General features: G+C 44.2%; 1 protein-coding gene across 2 annotated transcripts in view; it reads right to left on the reverse strand.

Annotated features, from left to right (window-relative positions):
* The window catches only part of VAV2 (vav guanine nucleotide exchange factor 2), a 708,430-nt gene that overhangs the window by 191,126 nt on the left and 495,693 nt on the right, over positions 1–21,611 (reverse strand). For both annotated transcript variants that reach the window (XM_069241562.1, XM_069241561.1), the window contains exon 5: positions 6,835–6,940. In XM_069241562.1, coding sequence (XP_069097663.1) covers positions 6,835–6,940 — 106 coding nt within the window. The remainder of the gene's footprint in view (positions 1–6,834; positions 6,941–21,611) is intronic.

Raw genomic sequence — 21,611 nt, forward strand, 5'->3', positions numbered from 1 at the left:
TCCATGCCTATCTCTCATCCATGCGGGGGGCGAAGTCCTACCAAGTGCATCCTTAGGCCCAGCATGTGACCAGCCATGGAGGGAAGAGCGTATTGCGTTCTTCGTTTCAATGAAGTGCTGTGAACCAAACCACAATGAATCAACAAGGAGTCCATCACTATGGTCTAGGTTGGCCTTGAGCAGAGGTATACCAAATCTATGTAAAAAGTGAAAAATGTAAAAATACGTTCAAAGAACAGAAGCAAAAGCTAGTAAAATCAGCGGAAATAAAGGTGAAACATATTGTTTCGGAGGACAATGTCAAAAATAATATTGTGAAAAGCAAAATAGACTGCACTCACTGTATTTGTTTTCTACATTCTTGAAAATTTAGAAAATAAACTAATTGTACTATGTAGGGTCCCCGTCTCGCTTCCTCACATATCTCTTCAGCTGCCACTTGTGGGACCTGTTGGCAATGTCTTCTCGGTCGCATGTCTCCCCTGCACACACCTCTCCGCAGCTTTTCTGAGTCTGATCCTAGGAAGTCTGCACCCCCTCACACTTTGTAACTGGCCCTCTCTGTGCACATTACACACCTACGAACACAACCATTCTTGCTGCATTCAGTGATAGTAGATTCGAGTCACTTGGTACCTTCAAAGAGGAGAAAATAATTCTATGGCGGTACCCACTGATCGATCAGTCCAACCGTGAATTCAGCTGAGCACTATTAAAGGGGCCGTCGGAGAATGATATTGTATTCTAAATCACATCATCAACCAAATGAACATTCTAGAATCCCTGTTGTTGGTGATTGTTAGAGACACAGAGTGGGCAAGAGAGCCTTCTGTGTTTCTGCAGTGGTGCCACCTTTAAAACGAATGACTGCCTGGCAATACCTAGCCTATGCTGACACTTTTTATTTTGGCTCCCTTCCTTGGCTCTAGCCATTCCTACTGCCTTTCCACTCTTTTTCTTCAACTTAAAATTCTGTCAGAGTTAGAAAATCTGCAAATACTTTACAACGTTTTTAAAAAGTCCCAGGAAAATTTGATTTTTTTTCAAAATCTAAGGTAAGCAAAAATATGCATTAAACTGCTTGCTCCCCAGAGAGAGGTGTGCTGCGGATCCGGACCACCTTGGTGTGAGGACACAAATGCCTTCGATGAGCCCAGCACTGACTCCTTCATACACAGTACCACCCTGGCAGTGGCACGTTTTAGCTTCCAATGTTATGCTAGCCTATGCAGGTCCTTTAATGGATTATTACTTCGCCTGGAAATTGACAAGGAAGCAACAGGTCCTCTTTGCGTTGGTGGGCCAATGCTGATAGTTTTAGGGAAGCTTCAAGCTCACTTTAGGACAATTGTGTCGACGTGATTCAAGTTGAAACCCCAAATGTAGATTACAGGGTTTTGCGTATTTTGTAAGAGAAACCTCTGATCTTGGATTAACTGGCAGCAACTTTAAAGTTATATATGTGACAAGGAATATTAATACAAAAGCCAGTCATAAAGAAATACCTTTTCTTCTTTATGTGTGAGCTAGGAATGGGGCCTTAAGCATCCCAACTATTCACCACAACTTCCTTGTCTGTATAGGAAGTCCCAGGGTGTGACATCTATGCGATCACACAGGGAGAAGAATGCACACAGGAAATCCCCCTGCAGTCAGAATGGGAAATCCCAGCAAAGAGGCCCACATTTTACCTTTGCCCTCAACCCTTTCTCGTCTCCGCAGGAACCCCAAACAGTATGATTGTAAGTTCTGTCATTAGTGGAAGGTTGGCTGCAGGTGCAAGGTCAGCCACATAAGTGAGCTCATGAGGCCGATGTATAAGAATTCTAGGCCGGATGTGTCCTGCAGCAGAGATTCATAGGAACAGAAGAAGCACCTATCGCCTCAATGAGGCGTCTGTGGTTATTATATCATAACAAGATCACCGCCGTAACAATGATCTAACTAACAGCCCTCATGGTCTGCCTTTGGCATGAGTTTATAGACTTGGCACTGCCGGTAGACCGAGGAATAGCAATGAACTGGAGAGTGGCTGTCGCACCTAGTGTCCTTGTAGGTATGTGAGAGTTACTAAAATGGACCTTGACGGAGATAAATGTTTTGAAGCTCAGAGACAGACAAAAAACATTTCTACCTCCATTACACAGTGGGATTCGATCTTTCTTGCACTGCAAGTCAAAACAGATGAGTTCTCCCCCCCACCCTGCTGTTTGGACTGTGTAGGAAGCCTGGCTCTGTCTATACTATATCAAAATGAGATATAGTGTGCACAGAGTCCAGGGGTTATCCAAGAGGCTTAACAGAGGCTAAAGTAGATAATATTAATGCTCTGTTTTGTGGTAGTGTGGTCGAGCAGTTAAGCTTATCAGAGGGTAGTGCAAAGCATTTGTTGTACACGCAAGCAAATAGAAGAAGCACACACTCAATGACTTAACTCTAGACCAATGGTTTTTATAAAGCAAAAATATCTTTTACTAATTTATGTCTAGAACCACAAGATTCAGGCTGCAGTTAAGCACTTTAATAGATGTGTATTTTACACATATATCAATAGTACTTTGTTTGAAATCGATAAGTCATACAGTTTTTGAAATATTGGCAATTATCTTTTTAAAACGTTGACTGCAATTTTCAGAAACAGTACCTGGGGGGAAGAAAAGTTATTAAGGTTTACAGGTAAGTACTTGACTTACAGTTCCAATCTCCAGGGGTTAGGAAGTCCACAGGCTGGGGTTCAAGTTAACCCCAAACACCCACCCACCAGCAACACGGGCCGGCAGGGTGCAGAGGTCAAAGTTGAGGCAAATTTAACATGGCACTTGGAATCAGGCCTGCCTGCAGGTAAGTACCCGTGGCTTCGGAGGGCAGACCTGGAGGGTTTAGAGGAGCACGGGGGGCCACAAGTAAGACACTAAACACACACCCTCAGCAGCACTGGGGCGGCCGGGTGCAGGGTGTAAACAAGGTGTTGGGTTTCCAATGGTCTATGAGGGGACCCCGGGGGGTCACTCAGATGCTGCAGGCGAGGTCCAGTGATTCGACTTGGACAAACCACAGGCTGGACAGGGAGGAGGGCCGCCTTCTGAATGTAGCTGCACCAGAGGTCGGGTTTTCCAAGGCCTGGAGGCTGCAGGTGCAGGGTGGGCACTTGCTCACAATTGCCTGGGGACTCTTTCTAGCTGGTTGGGCCACCTGGTCACTGGCCAAAGACGTCTGGTGAAGGGTGGTCAGGGCTCATGGATCCGGGGAGGCTCTTGAGTCCCTTGGTTCTTGATTCTATGTGGACAGGGACGCTGTCCTTGGGAGTTCTCGGTCCTCTGGTGCTTGGCAGAGGTCGCTGGTCTCGCTGGATGCATCACTTTCTTTGTGAAGGTTCTCTGAAGCAGGAGACAGGCCGGTAGGGCTGGGGTCAAGTCAGTATGTGTCATCCTTCTTCTCTGCGAGGGTTTCAGCTATGCAGTCCTCCTTCTTCTTGTGAGGTCGACACGGATCTGGTGAGCTAGCTTCAGGGAGGCCCTTAAATCCTGGATTTAGGGGTGTTACAGGGGTCAGAGGGCAGTAGTCAATGGCTTCACCCTTCTTGTGTCCACTCCCTTTGGGGAGGGGGACACAAACTTAACCCTATTGGTCCTCATTCGCCAAACCAAGATGGAGGATTCTGCAGGGAGAAGGTCACCTCAGCTCTGGACACCTTAGGATTGGTCCTAGCTGGGGTGGTCAATCCTCCCGTTTTCCCACCAGACTTGCCGCCAAAAGTGGGGCTTTGTCCAAGGTCAGGCAAATCCACTAGATCCCCGGGGGCACTATAACCCGAGGATTGAGCCTTTGAGGCTTACCACCAAGTGTTGTAGGTCCTGCAGCGGGGGTGTGAAGAACCTCCATCCAGGACAGGCTTTGTTTCCTGCCACAGAGAGCACAAAGACTCTCACCTCATGTCGTCAACTTCTCTGAAAGTGAGAGGGTGGCACAGACTGGTCACCCCTGCACTGGCAGTTTTGTTATCATACCAGGAGCATCTCTAAGATGCCCTCTGGGTGCATTTTTCAATAAATCCCACCCTGGCATCAGTGTGGGTTTATTGTGCTGAAAAGTTTGATACCAAACGTCCCAGTATTCAGTGAAGCCATTACGGAACTGTGGAGTTCGTAATGACAAACTCCCAGACCATATACTCAATATGGATACACTGCACTTACAATGTCTAAGAATGGACCTTGACACTGTAGGGACATATTGCTCATGCAGCTATGCCCTCACCTGTGGTATAGTGCACTCTGCCTTAGGGATGTAAGGCCTTCTAGAGAGGTGGCTTTCCTATGCCACAGGCAGTGGTTTGTGGGCATGGCACACTGAGGGGGGTGCCATGTCAACTTTCCTTTTTCTCCCTACTAGCACACACAAGGTGTAAGGGCAGTGTGCATGTGCTTGGTGAGGCCTCCCCCAGGATGGTATACATGCCGCAGCCCTTGGGAACCTTCCATGGCCACAGGGTCCTAGGTACCATGGGTACCTTTTACAAGGGAGTTAACTGTGTGCCATGGGTGTGCCAATTGTGGAAACAAAGGTACAGGTTTTGGGAAAGAACACTGGTGCTGGGGCCTGGTTAGCAGGATCCCAGCACACTTTCAATCAAAGTTGGCATCAATATCAGAAAAGTTGGGGGGGTAATCATGCCTACAGTGGCACTTTCCTACAGACTGGAACATCAACAGGGAACAATATAACTTGTCATGGAACTGTGGGGTTTAGAAGATGAATAACAATGGATGGTCTTTGTTAAGGATGGGCTGTGGGCCTCATTACGACCCTGGTGGCGGTCAGACCACCACCAATGTGGTGGTCTGACAGCCACGTTATGACAGTGGCACTTGCACTATGGTCGGACTGCCAGCACCGCCAGTGCTCCTCCACTGGAGCGGCTGGTGGCCCTAATCTGCCAGGGCATCGCTGCATTGGGGATTACAAATCCCTTCTCCGCCGGTGATTACATAGTGGCAGCCCCGCCATGTAAAGGCTGGCGGAGACGAGGTGCAGGGTGGCCCAGGGGAGCCCCTGCACTGCTCATGCACAGTGAAAATCGCAACAGGGCTGGACAGGGATCTCCCTGCCCAGGCCTGTTGCGATTTTCACTGTCTGCTTTGCAGACAGTGAAAACTGCGGCGGGTGCTGGTGCACCCTACGCAGTACAGCATTGCCGCTGGCTCTATTATGAGCCGGCATCAATGTTGTAGGCCGCTTCCCGCTGGGCCAGCGGACGGAAACTCTTAATGGGGCCCGCGGGAAGGGGACCTCACTTGCGGTAAACTGACTGCTGGAGTTTGGCGGACGGCCTTTTCCATCCGCCAAACTCATAATGGCCCCCTGGGATTGGTGTTGTATCTGGGGTTAGGTTGGAGCACATCTTTGTGTGTGTTGGAATGATGTACAGTCTCTGAGACATAGTGACATAATTGAGAGACATCATATATTACATCAATATTTGTAAGGACTTTGATACTCTTGATAAGTACAATATCTGTGAACGTATCAGGATTCTCTATTTGTTCGTGTAACTTGACAGGTCTTCACGATCCTGATGGTAGAGTGGGTTGGTGTTCTACAGCACACCGTTTACATGTATGTTTCTGATACCATTATTCAGCTTTTACTCATCAAAAGGCACAATTAAGAGCTATTTAAAAAATAATACTACACTCATGATCCTCTGTAACAATGGTCACGGGTACTCCTCCTGACATCCCCATAACAAGGAGCACACAAGAATCCTCCCCCACCTTTTGAAAAGGACTCCCCCCTGTCAAGCAGCCCACAGTGCAGCACAAAGAATCCCCCCCTCTTTTTTAAACATCTTTATTGGGGAGTTTCAGAAAAAGGGGAGATATAGTGTATACAGTAAGATGGGTACATTACATTTACTTACATCAAAACACAGTTCTCGTTAGGAGACAAGTAAATCAGAAGCATTTAGCAATCTCAATAAGCTGTTCATATTTCAGTGCACAAAGAACCTCCAGACTTAACAGGTTGCATAAGGACATCCACCCATCATCCTAATAAAGAGCACTGGAATATCTCCTCTTTAACAAGAAGAGAAGCTTCCGGCACATATTGCCGAATGGGAATGTTTTTGTAGGTTCCAGTAAATTTTCGACCCCTACTCCCCAACATCTACTCAATACATGTGGCTTGAGAGCCTCTCCCTGCACAAAATATAAAGACATCCACTTCCGAAGTAGACTGAGCCCCAACAGAGAACTTTGTGTTGAGGAAACTTTTATTATGGGACAAAACTCTTGGGTGCAGTCATTCGGATCTTCCTGCACTTCAGGTTGTGTCTTTATCGTTATCACATTAACTTTAGTAAAACACTTTGAATTTAATGATAATCGATCAACTCCATTGAGTGTCACCAAAATGATTATGGTTAGTTTCTCTATTTTATTAGTGTCTTTTCATAGCTTTTACTAACACAACATCTTTGTTAATACTCATTTTTGCCAGATGTTTTCTGTAGTTTATTTGTTAACCAGTAGGTGAATGAGGTGGTCCAAATTAAGTATTTCAGTTTAGCCTGCATTACCAATTGGGAGCCAAAATACTCCTGAAGGAGGTCTCTGTCTATATACCTCTGTAATTGTTCCTGGTAGGAGTTTAGCTAAATGGTTGTAAAACTTTGGCTACTCTCCCATTCCCTTCCAGACAGATTCCAGCAGGTAGAGCAAGAAACAGACTAGCAGGGAAGAAAGTGTGGAACAATGAGAGACATGGAGATTCACAGGCAGAAAGAGAGAGATTCACAGGCAGAAAGAGAGAGATTCACACAAAAGGTCTTACCATGGGTTGCTGAGTCTCTATTTTGATAATGTCTTCATATATATCATCCGCCTCATCCTCAGGTGGCACAAGGTCATATTCGCTTTCACCTCCGACTTCATGTTCACTACAAGGTGAAGCAGCACAGTTAGGAATCACCATCTCAAAGGAAAGAGAAGACAACTGAAATCCCCAACTGCAACAGTGGGGAAATCCCTGAAGAACATCAACCCTACTGTACCACTTCCTAACAAAAAGCTAAAACTGATAACACATTCCTTTTCTGGTCCTAGTACAACTAGGTGAAGAAACCATTCAACTCTAAACCAGAATCTCAACCTCAGTAGAAACTGAAACTTGGTCATGCAGGGTTCTTAAGAAAGGTGTAATCTGCTATTTTGACATTTGTCAGCTCCTGCATGTGTGATGGGGTCTGGGGTTCAGGGTCTAGTATAAAGTGTTCACATATTGGAAAATTCATATTGTGAGGATGAAATTAACGAACTAATGTGTCATGCTTTCCATGTGCTTGAATATTAGTGTATTAATTTAAATGTCTTTATCAAAAATTAATAAATGACAAGGTGAACATACGCTCTTTTAAGCTTCACTCTTCCAGTCTTCTCACTCGGCATAAAACCCTCTTTGTTTATATATTAATAAAACTCAGCATGGGATTACACAGGTTACAACCATTCTTAATGGTCAAACAAGGCCGATATTTGTATGACTGACAGCAAAACTGTTAAATTATTTCACATGACCAGAAAGAGTGCGGATAGTCATGCCTGCATTTATTGAATGCAATACGCAACCCCCGCTCTGCCTCAAGTGCGTGACGCAATTGTCAGTCTCAATGAAGTGTTATTAAAAACACCTCAGCTACGAAGTCTGTCCAGAAATGCCATCATTTCTTCCTTGAAAAATCTTACATGCGAGGGCGACATTGGTAACTTATGCTCTTCCATAAAACTGTAAGTGCCACCAGGCAACGAACTTCTACCACTACAAGTCTTAGCGGCAAAATATTAGATGCTGCAAGGCCTCATGGATCCCTACAAAAGAGGGACAAAATCTAGGCTGTCGCAGGCGACACCCACACTTGAAAAAATAAATAAATGGGAAAATTAGTGGTGGTACACAAGTGAACCCCAAAAACACAAAAGTGATGGAAGGAAAGTTTGCAATTTGTCTAAACACGGGCAATTGCTTGGGCTAGCTTCCAACCCTTCATTGTTTTACAAACCATGCCACCTCAGTTTGGGCCCAGTCATATGCAAATAAGTCTTCATCCTGCTCCAGTAGAAAACATCCTGCCCGAACTGAAGCATCAAGACTCAGGTGTGGAACATTAGCTCCCTCAGCACAGTACACAGTCAAAATATACCAGATTTCTTTGGAGGCAGGTTGGTACAGGGCGGCCCTCGATGTACTTTGCAAGGGGGGCCCTCAAGATTCATTACAACACAGTCAAGACTTATTTGCATATGGTTGGGTCCAAATCGAAATGGAATGGTGATCAAAAGAACAATCGGTTGGGATGCTACCCTAAGCAACTGCCAGTGGTTAGACGAATTGCAATCATTCCTCCCATCATCCCTTCTGTTCTTAATGTACGCCCTAAGTGGCAACGGTTTGCCCAGGAGTGGGCCCCCTGCTCACTTTGCCACTGGACACAAGCCCTACCCGACTGATGAACCCTAATCAGTCTTGGGTTGCTTGTGTTAGTTTAGGAAGGGTCAAACCTAGTAGATATGAATGAAAAGGTCTTGGGTGTGGGAAGAGGTGGGTGGCATTATGACAACAAAGGGTGCCCATTTTGCGCTTTAAAAAAATGTAATTATTGGTTCAGTCATCATGGAGACGATATGCTAAGCCAATTCCATATTTGTTTCAAGGTTGCAAAGCCCATCAATGGCTCTGTTTCCCATTTTACTTTCCCTGGTAAAAGACTGGCACTCATCTGAGAAACAGAAGCGTACACGGGAAAAAGGAACAGATTTTTTTATGGTATGTGGGGAGGAGACGAGTTTGAATGAAAGCTGCTCATGCGTGCTGAGAGGGAGGTCAGTGGCAGTGTGTGCGTAACAATGACCTTCAGCGGTGTATTTTCCAAGCATCAATAACAAGTTGTGAAAATCAAGCTTGTGCTGGATATTACGGGAACAAGACATAAAAGCATCGTCAATGACAGAGTCTGTAAAATGAAAATGTAACGGTGTTATAAAAATATAGAGGATGGATCACAAATGCCATTATCAGGACTGTGCCCTGGTTTCCTGGAATTTACAAACTTCAAACGTCCAGAGATTGTAAAGCATCAAGGCATGGAAAATGATATGTGGCTTTCCATTGCATATATAGAAACAAAAGCTAAGGTGAAATAAACCTGAAAATCGTGTTGAGTCTCTTCAACCTAAATTCCTAGAACCCAGCAAGCAGGGGCGGCTCCTCTGCTAGAGCGGAGGAGCGCTGTCCCCCCCCCCCCCCCCCCCAATTGCCCTGCAAGTAGCAGCTGTTGCAAACCATTTAATACAAAACTATAACAACCTATGTTTATTATTGTTTTGTATTAAAAGGGGTGGGAAATGGACTGTGGCAAGCGGTGAAGGGAGAGCACTGTGCACTCCCCTCAGAGCGTATGTGTGTTTGGCCGACCGTCTCGGGCCAGCCAATCACACATGCGCAGTAGACTCTCTCCAGCCTGGCACTGTGTTGCCTGGCTGCAGAGAGCAGGCACAGGCTCCCAGTCTGCCTGATCAGCGTCAGGATTGGCCGCAGTCCAGGCTGGGAGCCTGTGCCTGCACTCGAGGAAGGAGGAGCGGAGCAGCAGTGCACCGCGGCGTTAAGGTAACTTTTAAAAAATATATATTTTCTTTTATTTCTCCTCCTACTCTCGCCACGCGCCGCACTGCCCCGCCCCTTTCCCTCACACCGGCCGCCACTGCTAGCAAGTCTAACTATTGAAGCACAGAGGAGGGTTAATGATATTATATTTTAAGTTTATTCTGCAATATATGAATTTAAAAAGATACAATAAGTGGATGGTCTGACCAAGATGGAGTAACAATGCTCGCAGGCTGAGTAAGGACGTCTGCGACACAATGACCACTCACTAACATCACAACTCTTAGTAGAAGTGAAATTAGGGGTGAAGAACAAGTACTCAGAAGATGAGGACAAGTAAAAAAACACTGAACGCAAGAGAGAAAAACGCAAAAGTAATTCTTCTGATTGACTAATGCAGAGAACATAAAAAAGATTGACTGTCTACACGTCCAGGAGATGAAAAAGATGGCTGCCATCGTTTCCTCATAAAAGTGAGTAACTGAAAGGCTTGAGGTGTGTACGGGGAAGGTAGGGTTTCCTAAGGGATGTGTAGGGGACTGGTTCAGTATTTGTAGCCCTGCTTATGAAATAGGGCTTGATAGTGTCACTAGGCGCAGCAGATGATTGGATAGGTAATGGGAGAGAGTTGTTCCTGTAGACTAGTATGATGTGGAACGCGTCTCACCCCTTCAGCGGTGGTCAGTGGAAGCGTCTGACTGCTGGTGTCTGCATTTTGTACTGTACGAAGCCGGTTTAGCTGATATTTGCATTCAAACTCTGCTAATGAAAGAATTAAGAGTGGGGTCATGATCCTGGTTAACTTAAGGAATTTGAGGCAGGTAATGAAGAGGTTTGCGTGATTGGTGGTGAATAGAGTAAGCAATAAAGCTTTTTGAATATTTCATGACGCCGTACAGGAAGAGATTGTTTTTTTGAGTCACCTGCAGCCCATCCATTCTTCAAGCATGCTTCTCACTTTGGTCATTTCCTGATTAAATGTCAGCCCTATATCCGAGGGAGAGTACAACAATGAAAAGTGAGGTTGTGGTGTCTCGATGTGGCGCACACATTTGAGGAGTAGGATGGCTGAGAGTGGAGAGCCTGGGAACAGGATGAACAGGAGGGGCTTGGCTTCAGACTGCCAGATGAAGGACTGAGCGAGTTAAGGGTTGTATTGGTAGGACGTCTGCCGGCTTGCATGCTGATTGTTCATGTGTTGAGTGGGGCCGAGTCAATACATCACTCAATGGTCAAAAATAGGAAAGCGTAGCGGGCGCGTTGGAGTCGACACTAATCAACGTGTCGTCCCATAATGTGAGAGTTTTGGCAAAGTGCTTGAAGGCTTGGGCTTCAGTGTTCGTCATCAGATTTTGGTCAATGTCGCAAAACCCAGATGCCGTGTTTGGCATGGGATATTGGTGGCATAGAATCCAAATCTAGGGGCAGTCATTGGTGGTGGGTATGTGTACGCCTCGGTGGGTAAGCTGGCAATTTATGTCCTTTCCACACCTTTATCCTCGTTTGTGGGCTGGATGCTGCGAAGAGAAATGGATATAAAGCTCAGTTGAGTGATGAATGCAAGAATTAAAAAATAGCTCTGTGTGATGGAAAGATGGAAAATGAAAAGATCTAAGAGTGTAGTAGTGGCGAGATATGTGACCACGACTAGATGCCTGGGCATCCCTGTGACTGGCTAGATATACTACTGAGTGTACTAAGGTCACCTGGTGTGGGGACATGAGGATATTCACCTGGAAACAAGGAGAAGTCACATAAAATAAGCTTGTGTTTGTGTGATGGAGATGGAAAAATTGAAGAAAGCTTTTCCCTAAGACGGTGAAGCATAAGGATAAAGTCCCTGAGTGAAAGGGCGGACATTAATAAAAATAAATATAAAACAGACCCTCACACCCCAATGTTGCTGTCTTTAAGCACAGTAAGAAACCGTTAGTATTATCCAAATTATTGGCACTCAAGCAACCTCTGAAAGATGGAATGCTAAATTGGCCCTAGCAAGATTCAAAAGTTTGGCCTCCTGGTTACAATACAAGTCAATGGAGATCATATACTTCGCTTCACTATCATGCCAGGAGCCTGTAGCTTTATGTGTTCATGGCTGGCTAAAGGGTTACATTTTAAAAAGAAAGAGAAAAAAAAATCACTCCCTGGTTATGTTTATTGATAACAGGGTTATTTTAAAAATGCATATTTTGGTGTAAACCAGGACCTGTGCGAGAGGGCAAGAAGGTGGGAGTAGTGTAAAAAGTGTGACCTTCTTGACTTAAGAAAGATCAGACAGAACAAGGAATAGAGAATCAGAGGATATTTCTGCGATATAAAGAGAGCAAGAGATGGAATAGAGAGATATGGGAATGGGGAGATCAAGGCCCGGAAACATGAATACCCTGAAACTTTGTACAGTAGTCGCCAAGCTAATTGGAGAGACATACTCGAAGGAAAAAAAATAATTGTAACAAGCCTCAACAAAGCCAATTGGTCTGGTGTTGAATGCCAGCCTTTTTTGCTTTGCCAATGTTTGCACTTTTTTGGGGTCAGGTTTTTGCAAAACTTTATTTTTGGGAAGCTGCAGGTTGTTCATTAGTTTAGCTGAAGCCAAATAGTAGTAACAAGGAAATATAGGTTTTTTTGGGGGGGATTCAGAAGCACGCATTGCCATATTAGTCCCTGGCACTTAAGTGAACTACTTTGGGTACGGATGCGCTCCCTGTGAAATTGCAGAAGGCCATCATTCCCAAAGAAGTTAGCCAATGGCTGACGTGAGCTGACCCACTGTCCCATGCTGTATGATGTAATGGGTGCAAGAAAAATGCAAAAAAAACACAAAACCAGACCAATCAATGAGTGAATGAGAGCTGGCCTAAAGACCCTATAAGCAGTGCTTAATCCGAGACAGTGGGTCCCACTCGCATTTATGTTTGGGGACCAGCACTTATTTCTCTTCTTCTGACATTTCCAGAGATCAAGAGAGGAAAAAAACACATAAGGGAAAGAATGAGGAAGGAGGAAGAGAAAGTTAGAAAAACTGTCACAAAGTGAGAAGCAGGAATCTGCCGGAGTGAGATAAAGGGGTAGGGTGTGGCTGGTAGTCTTTTAGAGGCAAAGGTGGTGGATTCCAGACTACGCAGCCTTGGTATTTGGCATGCTGACATGTAATAGTGCTGGTCGTGGGCTTCTTAGCAGAGCTTTGGCCACTGGCACTCATTCTTTTGGAAATTAAGCACAGCCTATAAGTTTGTATATGACTTTTTGCTTTTAAAAAACATGTGTTTTGAAGGTTTTACATAAATCGCAACACACAAACAGCAAGGGTTATACAGCTCAGGTGCATAACTATGAATCTTAAGCATGGCCAAATCATTCATCACACATAGGAGGAACGGGCATATGGTCTACAAGGGAAGTTGGCAACTGATTAAACCCATGGCGGGAGTGGAGGGTTAGTGGTGGGGGCCAGGCGGGCCTATTGTAGAAGCGTAGCAGTGGGTGGAGGGAGAGGCAATGCTGAGGACCGGATCAGTGCATCTGGGTGGCTGAGGCCGAGGTAGGTAAGTGGGCCGGGGCCATGCGATGTAGGCAGACACAATTTGGAGAGAGAAATCACTCTGGACATGACTGAATGTATGCAAGGAGGAAAAGCATCAGGGTGGCGCTTCCTCTGTGAAGGTCGATCTCGACTCCTTCAGGATAGCATGCCAGGAGGAAGTGATAGGATGTCTACTGAGACCTCTGGGCTGTCTTACACTCTGCCTTAGCCCACTTGAAAACAGCAGTAATAAAACAAAACAATGGTCTCTTTGGATGAAGAATAAGCCTCTCCTTCCTCTGTAATTCTAAAAAAAAAGACTTATCACTTGATTGCTTGTCATGGAGAATTTAATCAGTTTTATTTTCTGTAGATATCTCTGGAAGTAAAGACAAATATACACACATTGTATCAAAAGGTGCTGCAAAAAGCAGAAGCGGCTCCTCCGTCCCCCTCCCCCACCAGCAGCTGCAAACTTGAAAAATAAAATTATAATAAATTAAGTTTATTATTGTTTAATTTTTCGGGGGCAGGGCCATGGGGATGACAGGCAACAGGGGGAGTGGTAGGTGCACTCCCCTCAGTGCACATGTTGGTCTGGCCGGCCGTCTCAGGAAGGCCAAACACACTTGTTCACTGAGTTGTCTCCAACTTGGCACTGTATTGCTGGGTTGGAGAGAGCAGCCACAGACTCCCAGTCAGCCTGGGAGCACAAATCGAAAGCACTCAGGCCCACCCAGAAGCATGACAGCAGCGTTAGGATCGACCGCAGGGCAGGCTGGGAGCCTGTAAATTCAGCCAGGGACCCAGAAGAGAGGAAATGCAGCAAGTATGTTTTTTTTGTGTCTTTTTTGTTTTGTGCCCCCCAACCACTTAGCCCCAACTCCAGCCGCCACTGCCAAACAGATGGCAAGTCATAGTCTTTTTAGAATTACTGAGGAAGTAGAGGCTTGTACTTCTCCCGAAGGTACCACTACTCTGTTTTATTATTGTCTTGCCCCAGCTTCCAGGGTTATAGGACTGCCCCTTTCAATCTGCATACACTTGAAGACAGCAGCGGTCCAGGCTGCAATGCAAGGAAGGGATGCAGCCTTCCAGCGGGAGGTTATAAGTCTGTATATTATACATCAAATTTCAGTGAAATGAGAAGGTTTTGGCAAACGCCAACATAAAAACTAAATGAAAAACAACCTGTGGTACCGGTGGCATGGATCGCATAATGCGCCTGTTGACGGCAGCTAATCTATGCTGTCCTTAATGGAAAACGCAGATTACATTGAGAGAGGAGAATGGGAGCACATGCGTCAGAAACATGCATCTTGCAAAGGCTAAGGAACATGTCTATGCATCTAGAGGATGCCCTCTGAGTACTGCAATATATGAGGCTTGTGGTGGGATTATTACCAAGGATTACACTCTATGTAATTAACCATGTACAAGAGTTGCTATATCTCCACCATACTGGTTGTGAATTGTCTGTGATTTCTACGGTTGTTGTTTGTTGCAACCTCGAAAAAATGTTTTCGTTAAGAAAAAAACACTAATCCGATGCGAATACCCTGGCAAAGGCCAGAGGGACACTGAGTAGTAGAAGAAAAGAAAAAACTTGAAGAAAGAGGCACAAAATACCTACAGAGGAGGTTCTAAGGACCACTTGCCTGTAAGCCCAACATTATTTCAGTGCAGAGTCAATTAACTTGAAGTACTAGGTAGCAGATTGAAAGAGGAAAGCACATTTTGATAAATCTAAAGTGAATAAAAGAGGCGTTAATGTAAATATGATAATGCACAATCAAGAAACTGCTATTGGATCCTAAAAGGGACTTCTGTTTCCATTAAAGAGGTAGACAGTCAGCTGTGACCTTTCAATCCTGATTTTCATTGGGTTTGAACAGAGCATATTACTGGAGTAAAGAGAGAGCAGCTGGATGTGCTGCAGCATGCATTGGAAAATAACATTAGGCGAAATAGCCATGTGGCTACCACTGCCGCTCTCTGCTCGGCCCTGCGAGCAGCGTGTCAGGTTATCTCTACTCTGCAAAACATACTCCACTGTTCTCAGAAGGCATTAAATGAACTGTGCATATATTGCTGCACACCTAAGGGGCACTAAATGCCTTCAGTAAGTGCTCCTAAAATGGCCTTCTCAGCCTTTGTGCAGCTACCAGGTGCATGTGTCATTAACAAAAGTCTAGGCAGGCAAAGAAAGGCCTGGCATCTCCAGTACCAGGAGACTTCAGATTGAGATCAAGGTTGCTGGCGACCTTACAATAAAGTAAAAAATAAAAAATACCTCAGAATGACATTAAGGATACAAGAGATCTGTAATGAGGTGAAGTCTTCATAGGACCATGGAATAAGGTGAGGGCTAGAGGATACCTTGGAATGATGTTAAGGCTAAAAGGGACCGCAGAGTCAGATTAAAGTTATAGGAGGCACTGGAATGCAGTCAAGGGTAAAGAAGACCTTGGAATCAGGTCAAGGCTAGAGCAGAGCATAAAATGAGCTCATGGCTACAGGAGACCTCAGCATCAGGTCAAGGATACAGGAGACCTTGAATGGAAGTCAAGGTGACAGCAGACCATGGAATAAGGTCAAGGCCACAGGAGATCTCACAATGAGGTCAAAGTTACAGGAGACATCAGAATAAGGGCCAAGATATAGGAGACCTGAAAATCAGGTCAAGGCTAAAGGAGACCTTGACATGAGCTTAGGGTTACAGGAAACCTCAGAATCAGGCCAAAAGCTACAAGAGACTCGAGTGTCAGGTCATGGCTAGGGGATACCGCCGAGTCAGGTCAAGCCTACAGGAGTCCACAGAATCAGGAAAAGGATACAGGTGAACTTAGAATCCAGTCAAAGGCTACAGGAGAGCATAACATGAGGTATGGCTACAGGAGACCTCAGGATGAGATCGCAGATACTAGGGATCATGGAATGGGGTTAAGGCTTCAGGAGGCCTTGCCATGAGCTCAGGGCTATACGAGATCTCAGAATCAAGTCAATGCTACAGGCAACTTAGGAATGGGGTCACAACTACAGGCGACTGAAGAATGAAGTCAAGTCTTCAGGACACCTTAAAATGCAATTGTGTCTACAAGATTTCAGGGTGAAGTCAGGGCTACTCGAGACCAGTAGAGTTTGCAAAATGAGGATCAAAATCCTAGCTATACTTAAGTGTCATGGTTAAATTCACAGAGACCCACTTTGCTTTAGTCAGTTCTGTAATCACAATACACTATATATATATATATGCTCTTCTGAACTAGGTTCCTCTTCCTTAGCAAACAGACATGCTTGCTTCAAAGACAAGACAAATTTAGTTTAGGGGTTCCATAAACAGCCACGAGCCATAATCGACCATTTTTATAAGTATCTTTATTTCAACAAATTGAAATGCCACAGGTCTTATTTTTACCACAGTCGATTCCACTGCCTGTGCCCTCCTGTTACATTATTCATTAAGCAAATCTCGTTAACATCCCTGGAAAATACAGTGACTCAAATGAATAAATCAGTAGTTTAAAATGTAAAATAGCTTTGTTACATCATTTAGTTTTTAAATATCACAGGCTGCAATAGTGTAAAGGATGGCAAATAACTTGTTTGGATAAAAGAAGCAGCAATCGAAAAAAGGACCCATCAGATTCTGAATCCCACAGAAGAAAATCACTTGCAAAGAATGATAAACCACCAGACTGTAATCACAACGGATGGATCAAGTCTATCAATTATCAAAAACAACAAGAATTGTCACTATGAAGAAATGTTACAGCATCTGTAAAGAGAAGCTAGCTTGGACCTTCTATGGAGGACCTAGACCCAATTTTCTTTCATGTAGACCCTCCGAAACAGAACCATCTGGAAGTATCCAAGAGTCTAACCTGACATTCTCGAACCTTCGGGGTTCCAGCACTTTGCTCAATTTGACCACTGCAGTGTGGCCGAAAATCAATACCTGGACAAAATATAGAACAATTTAAAAAGTGAAAAAAAAGAGTAGACGTTGAGCCAGGCAGTGAACTCGGTTAGACACATTATGAGGTCTCGACCACTAGGCGGCATCTTCTGTCACCACAATGTGACCTTGAAGTGGGTAACTATGCAACGTACAATTGTCTAGACATGTTTTATCTACTTCTGTTTCTAACATTAACCAAATAGATGCTAGTTCTTTACAATAGTATTCTGTTTAGATACTATTTATTTTAATTCGCTAGTAGATATATTTATCTAAACAAACTCTTCCAGTTTTGATTAACATTGATAGGAAGTGAGTAAAGATTTTAATTTGTATTAGGGAAAAACATATATAATCATAAAATATTGTTGTAAACGAGGAGATCTAAACAAGTATTGGTATGCAGGATCAAATAATTATGATCTAAACAAAATGATTTGTGGGCATTCTCTTTGGAAACAGAAGGTTATAAAACACAGTTTACAAAGCAATTGTGAGGCGAGGGTAGAGTACAGCTCCCTACTGCGGGCAGGGTTCCATTGGACCGAGGAGGAGTCTAAGACTCCTGCAGGCTTAACAGCTTTTGTACTCCCCCCAGAAGGATGCAAGCAAAGCCATGACTTTCGCCTGGCAGGCCTGGACTCTGCAGGCTGGTGGTGCTAGCCAGAAGGGCCTACCTTGGGCACGGTGGCACCTCAACCGCAAGGATTTACCAGGTTTCAAGATGTCCACCAGCTGGCTTGTCCACTTAGTGCATGTCAGATGATGCCATCTGCGGTTTATTTCTTTGTTGGAACCAAATAAAAAAAAAAATGTAGCACTGAATTAAGTGAGAGAAGAGAAGAAATGCATTGCACAGCTTATCATCTCTAATCACTTTTCAGTAGCAAATCATTAATTAAATGGTTAATTTAACTACATAGCAATCAACACTGGTAGTCAGTATGGAGTGTCAGATTTAGTAAACTTAGATTTTACAGAGGCAGAAAGGGATATGACTTGGCATCTGCCTAACAAAAGATAGGATTCACCACATCCACACTAGTCATGAGGCCCCTCAAACAGAAAGCAGACTCCAGCCTATGACAACATCTTCAGAACCAGACTATGAAGGTACAGCGCTGACAGGCCAATTTCATGAAAATACAGAGTTATAATATTCTCTGTTAATTTAACACAATCAATGCATTGGTAAGGCCAACAAAAAATCGATTAATTTTTTTAATCTGGCTGTTGGAGCAGATAATAGCTAGTTACATGTGTAAAAGTGATCCAGACCAGGGAATCTTATGAGGCTGAGTGTCTTCAACTTCTCTCTGACAGACGGATTTACAACATTTTGGGGAAGGATCCCACACCAGCCCTCATTGTGAACATTAAACCCTAATAGAAGAAACACTCATCAATGGGTGGATTGCGGGTAATGAAGCCTGCTTTCTATGCAAAGAAGAACCAGTTATCCCATATTTCCATACACTGCCTAAGGTACACAAACCTGCAAGACCCCCACTGGGAAGACCAATAGTCTCAGGAATTGGATCGTCCTGGAAACATTGTCACAATTCTGTGATTTCTTCCTAAGACCAATAGTGGAAAAGATGGCCTCGTTCCTAAAGGACACCAGATAGGTGCTTAATTGTATCAAGGATATCCCTTTTGATCAGGACAAAGAACAGCTAGTGGTTTAGATATAGAATCCCTCTAAACAAACATCCCATGGGGGAAACATTACGGGTCAGTGACAGCATCCTTTGTCAGAAGGAGTGACATTACCAGACACCTAGACCCTTCATCTTTAGCTTGGCCGAATTGGCAAGTACAAAAAATTATTTTCAGTTTAAGTACACCTTGTACTTACAAACTCATGGTACATCTATGGGGAGTACATCTGCACCAACTTTGGCATGTTTGTATGTCTCAGAATTTGAGAGACTACACATTTACTCCCCAGATAATCCCTTTCGGAAATACAACAAACTTTGGTGTCATTTAATTGACGATGTCTTCCTGATCTGGGAAGGAAACATGGAGTCAGTACAATTATTTCTGAGTGTTTGAATAGCAGAAACCCCTACTTGTACTTTACCTCAACCTCAACTAAAGAGTGTCTCCCGTTTCTGGATCTTGAGATTAAACCAAGGGAAGAAAGACTGATAACGGAGGTATATCACAAAGCCACAGACAGGAATAGTCTCTTATCATATGAGAGTTTCCACCCAAGATCTTTGAGGGAAAAACTACCGTACGGGTAGTTCTTGCGCCTTCAGAGGAATTGTTCCAAGGTAAAAGAGTTTAAAAAAAGAGGCAGGGATGCTGAGTATCAAACAAGAGGAGCAACACTACCCTAGCAGGGTGATCAACAGATCCCGAAAAAACGCAAGAAATGCTGAACAAGAAGCACTTTTGGAAACCAATGCACAACCAAGTACCAACAGGAGCATTTGTGTGTTACTTCCAGTACAGCCTCAAACCAGTTGAAAAGAATTGTGAATAGAAACTGGTGCATCTTGAATTCAAATGGTTTGGGCTTGCAGAACCCCATGTTCGCTTTCAAGAGAAGTGCAAACATCAAGAAAGTAGTGGTACACACAAGACCAAGAACTCCCAGAATGGGAATGGAACAGAGACTATGGAACCTCTCACCAGTAACGCGTCACCACCCACGTGGCTCATGCAAGGCATGTCCCCTCACTTACACCACCAAGACAGTGGACCTAGGAATGAGATACCCATGGAGTTTATCTAATCACACAACGTGCTACTCCGAAAATGTAATCTACCTCATTAGATGCCCATGTAACCTATTATACATCGACATGACAACGAGGTAAGTAAAGACTAGAAATATAGTGCACATGAGCAATGTTATATGTGGAAAAACTATCACTAGGCTCACAACATATTTTGAGGTGATGAAACATTCAGTGAATGATCTTCACTGGTTGGTGATCAATAAAATGTACATGACAACTGCCAGGATGTAAAGCAGTTCCTGTTTAGACGGGAGCAGAGATGGGTGTATAGACTCAAAAGCAATGAGGAGGGACAAAACATGAGATTTCATGGCGTTATGTGAGCAGAACCTAAATAGTAGTCATACATGGGAACCCAGCTAGACACACCTTACAGACAAAACCCCACTTGTAAGTTAAATCAGAGAGAGGAGTGAGGTATGGACCAACAAAGGAGAATCACAGACATACCTAATTAACACTAATAAGGGGACGCAGGGGGCTGTCCGTTAGATGACAAGACACATCCTGAACATAAGTGGTAATTTGGAATCACAGTAACAGATGAGCCCCGGTCCATGCTCATTAGAGGGAGAACAGAATAAGGGGATGGCCCACCAACAAATAAAAGCAAGGTTCTCCCACAGGAAAACCATATTATCCTGGTAACAAATAATAAAATAATCTACGGGAATAACTGCTTTTTGTAATTAATTTATCAGAAAGAGATCATCTGACTTTCACAATGTAGCAAACAAATATAAAACTAAGTCCATCAGACTTGAGGCAATAACAATATCTTACAGTTCCAAGATGGCAGGCCCTTGGGACTAAAATGGAGTATACTGATTGGCGCAACATGCCTGATCATGTAGTTACATCACCACTCGTCAGGGGGAGCATGGGTAGAGAAGCTAGCCACAGCTCAGGTTGACCAGCAGGGGGAAGCAAGTGACAGGTGATGGTGGTGTCGAATCCCTTGACAAAGTAAGTGGGGAAAATAAGAGAGTGAAAGAGTGAAGGTTCCAGCAGAGGGCAACATTAAGCTAGAGTATGGTTGAGAGAGAGGGAAATGTGTTTCGCACCCGTAGGGGAGGGTGCCTTGTGCTTTCTATGTGCTTTGGGAGATGTACCTGACAGCAATGAGGACATACAGCCCTTTAAGAATGGAAAGGGAGTGCTTATTTACATATACCGGGGTACGAGTGTGCTGGAAATCAAGAGGGCCATGACTATCTAACTGAGTCATGACATGCAATAATAATGCGCTGAGAGATTGGTATTCACCAAGGGGGGGATACAAGGTGACATTACGGTGCCGCACGATTATTGATCTCCTGAGGGACTAAAGATAAGGCAGCATGAATGAATCTGGTACATGAATGGGTGTTATGAGTAAGTGGCACCACTCCAGAAGCAAAGAAAATGGCAGAACGATGAACATGAATAAAATTGCTACCAACCCATAAACGGGGGTCATTACCCCATAGGGAGAAGCCATTTGAGAGGAAGCCCAAGGCTAGACAGGGACAACTTTGTATGTGATTGTGGCGACCAGAAGCAACATTTTAAAAAGGGAAATACATCTCCCCATGAGTAGCCTAACACCTACATATTTTAGGGGGGACTAACCTAAGTACCATTGTCTGTTCATAGCAGAATGTGACTAGAGGTTGATGCACCCACTACATCCCAAGTTTGTAAAACTCAGGTAAGATAAGCAGAGTGGAAA

This window comes from Pleurodeles waltl, chromosome 6 (assembly GCF_031143425.1).
Source record: "Pleurodeles waltl isolate 20211129_DDA chromosome 6, aPleWal1.hap1.20221129, whole genome shotgun sequence".
Classification (NCBI taxonomy): domain Eukaryota; kingdom Metazoa; phylum Chordata; class Amphibia; order Caudata; family Salamandridae; genus Pleurodeles; species Pleurodeles waltl.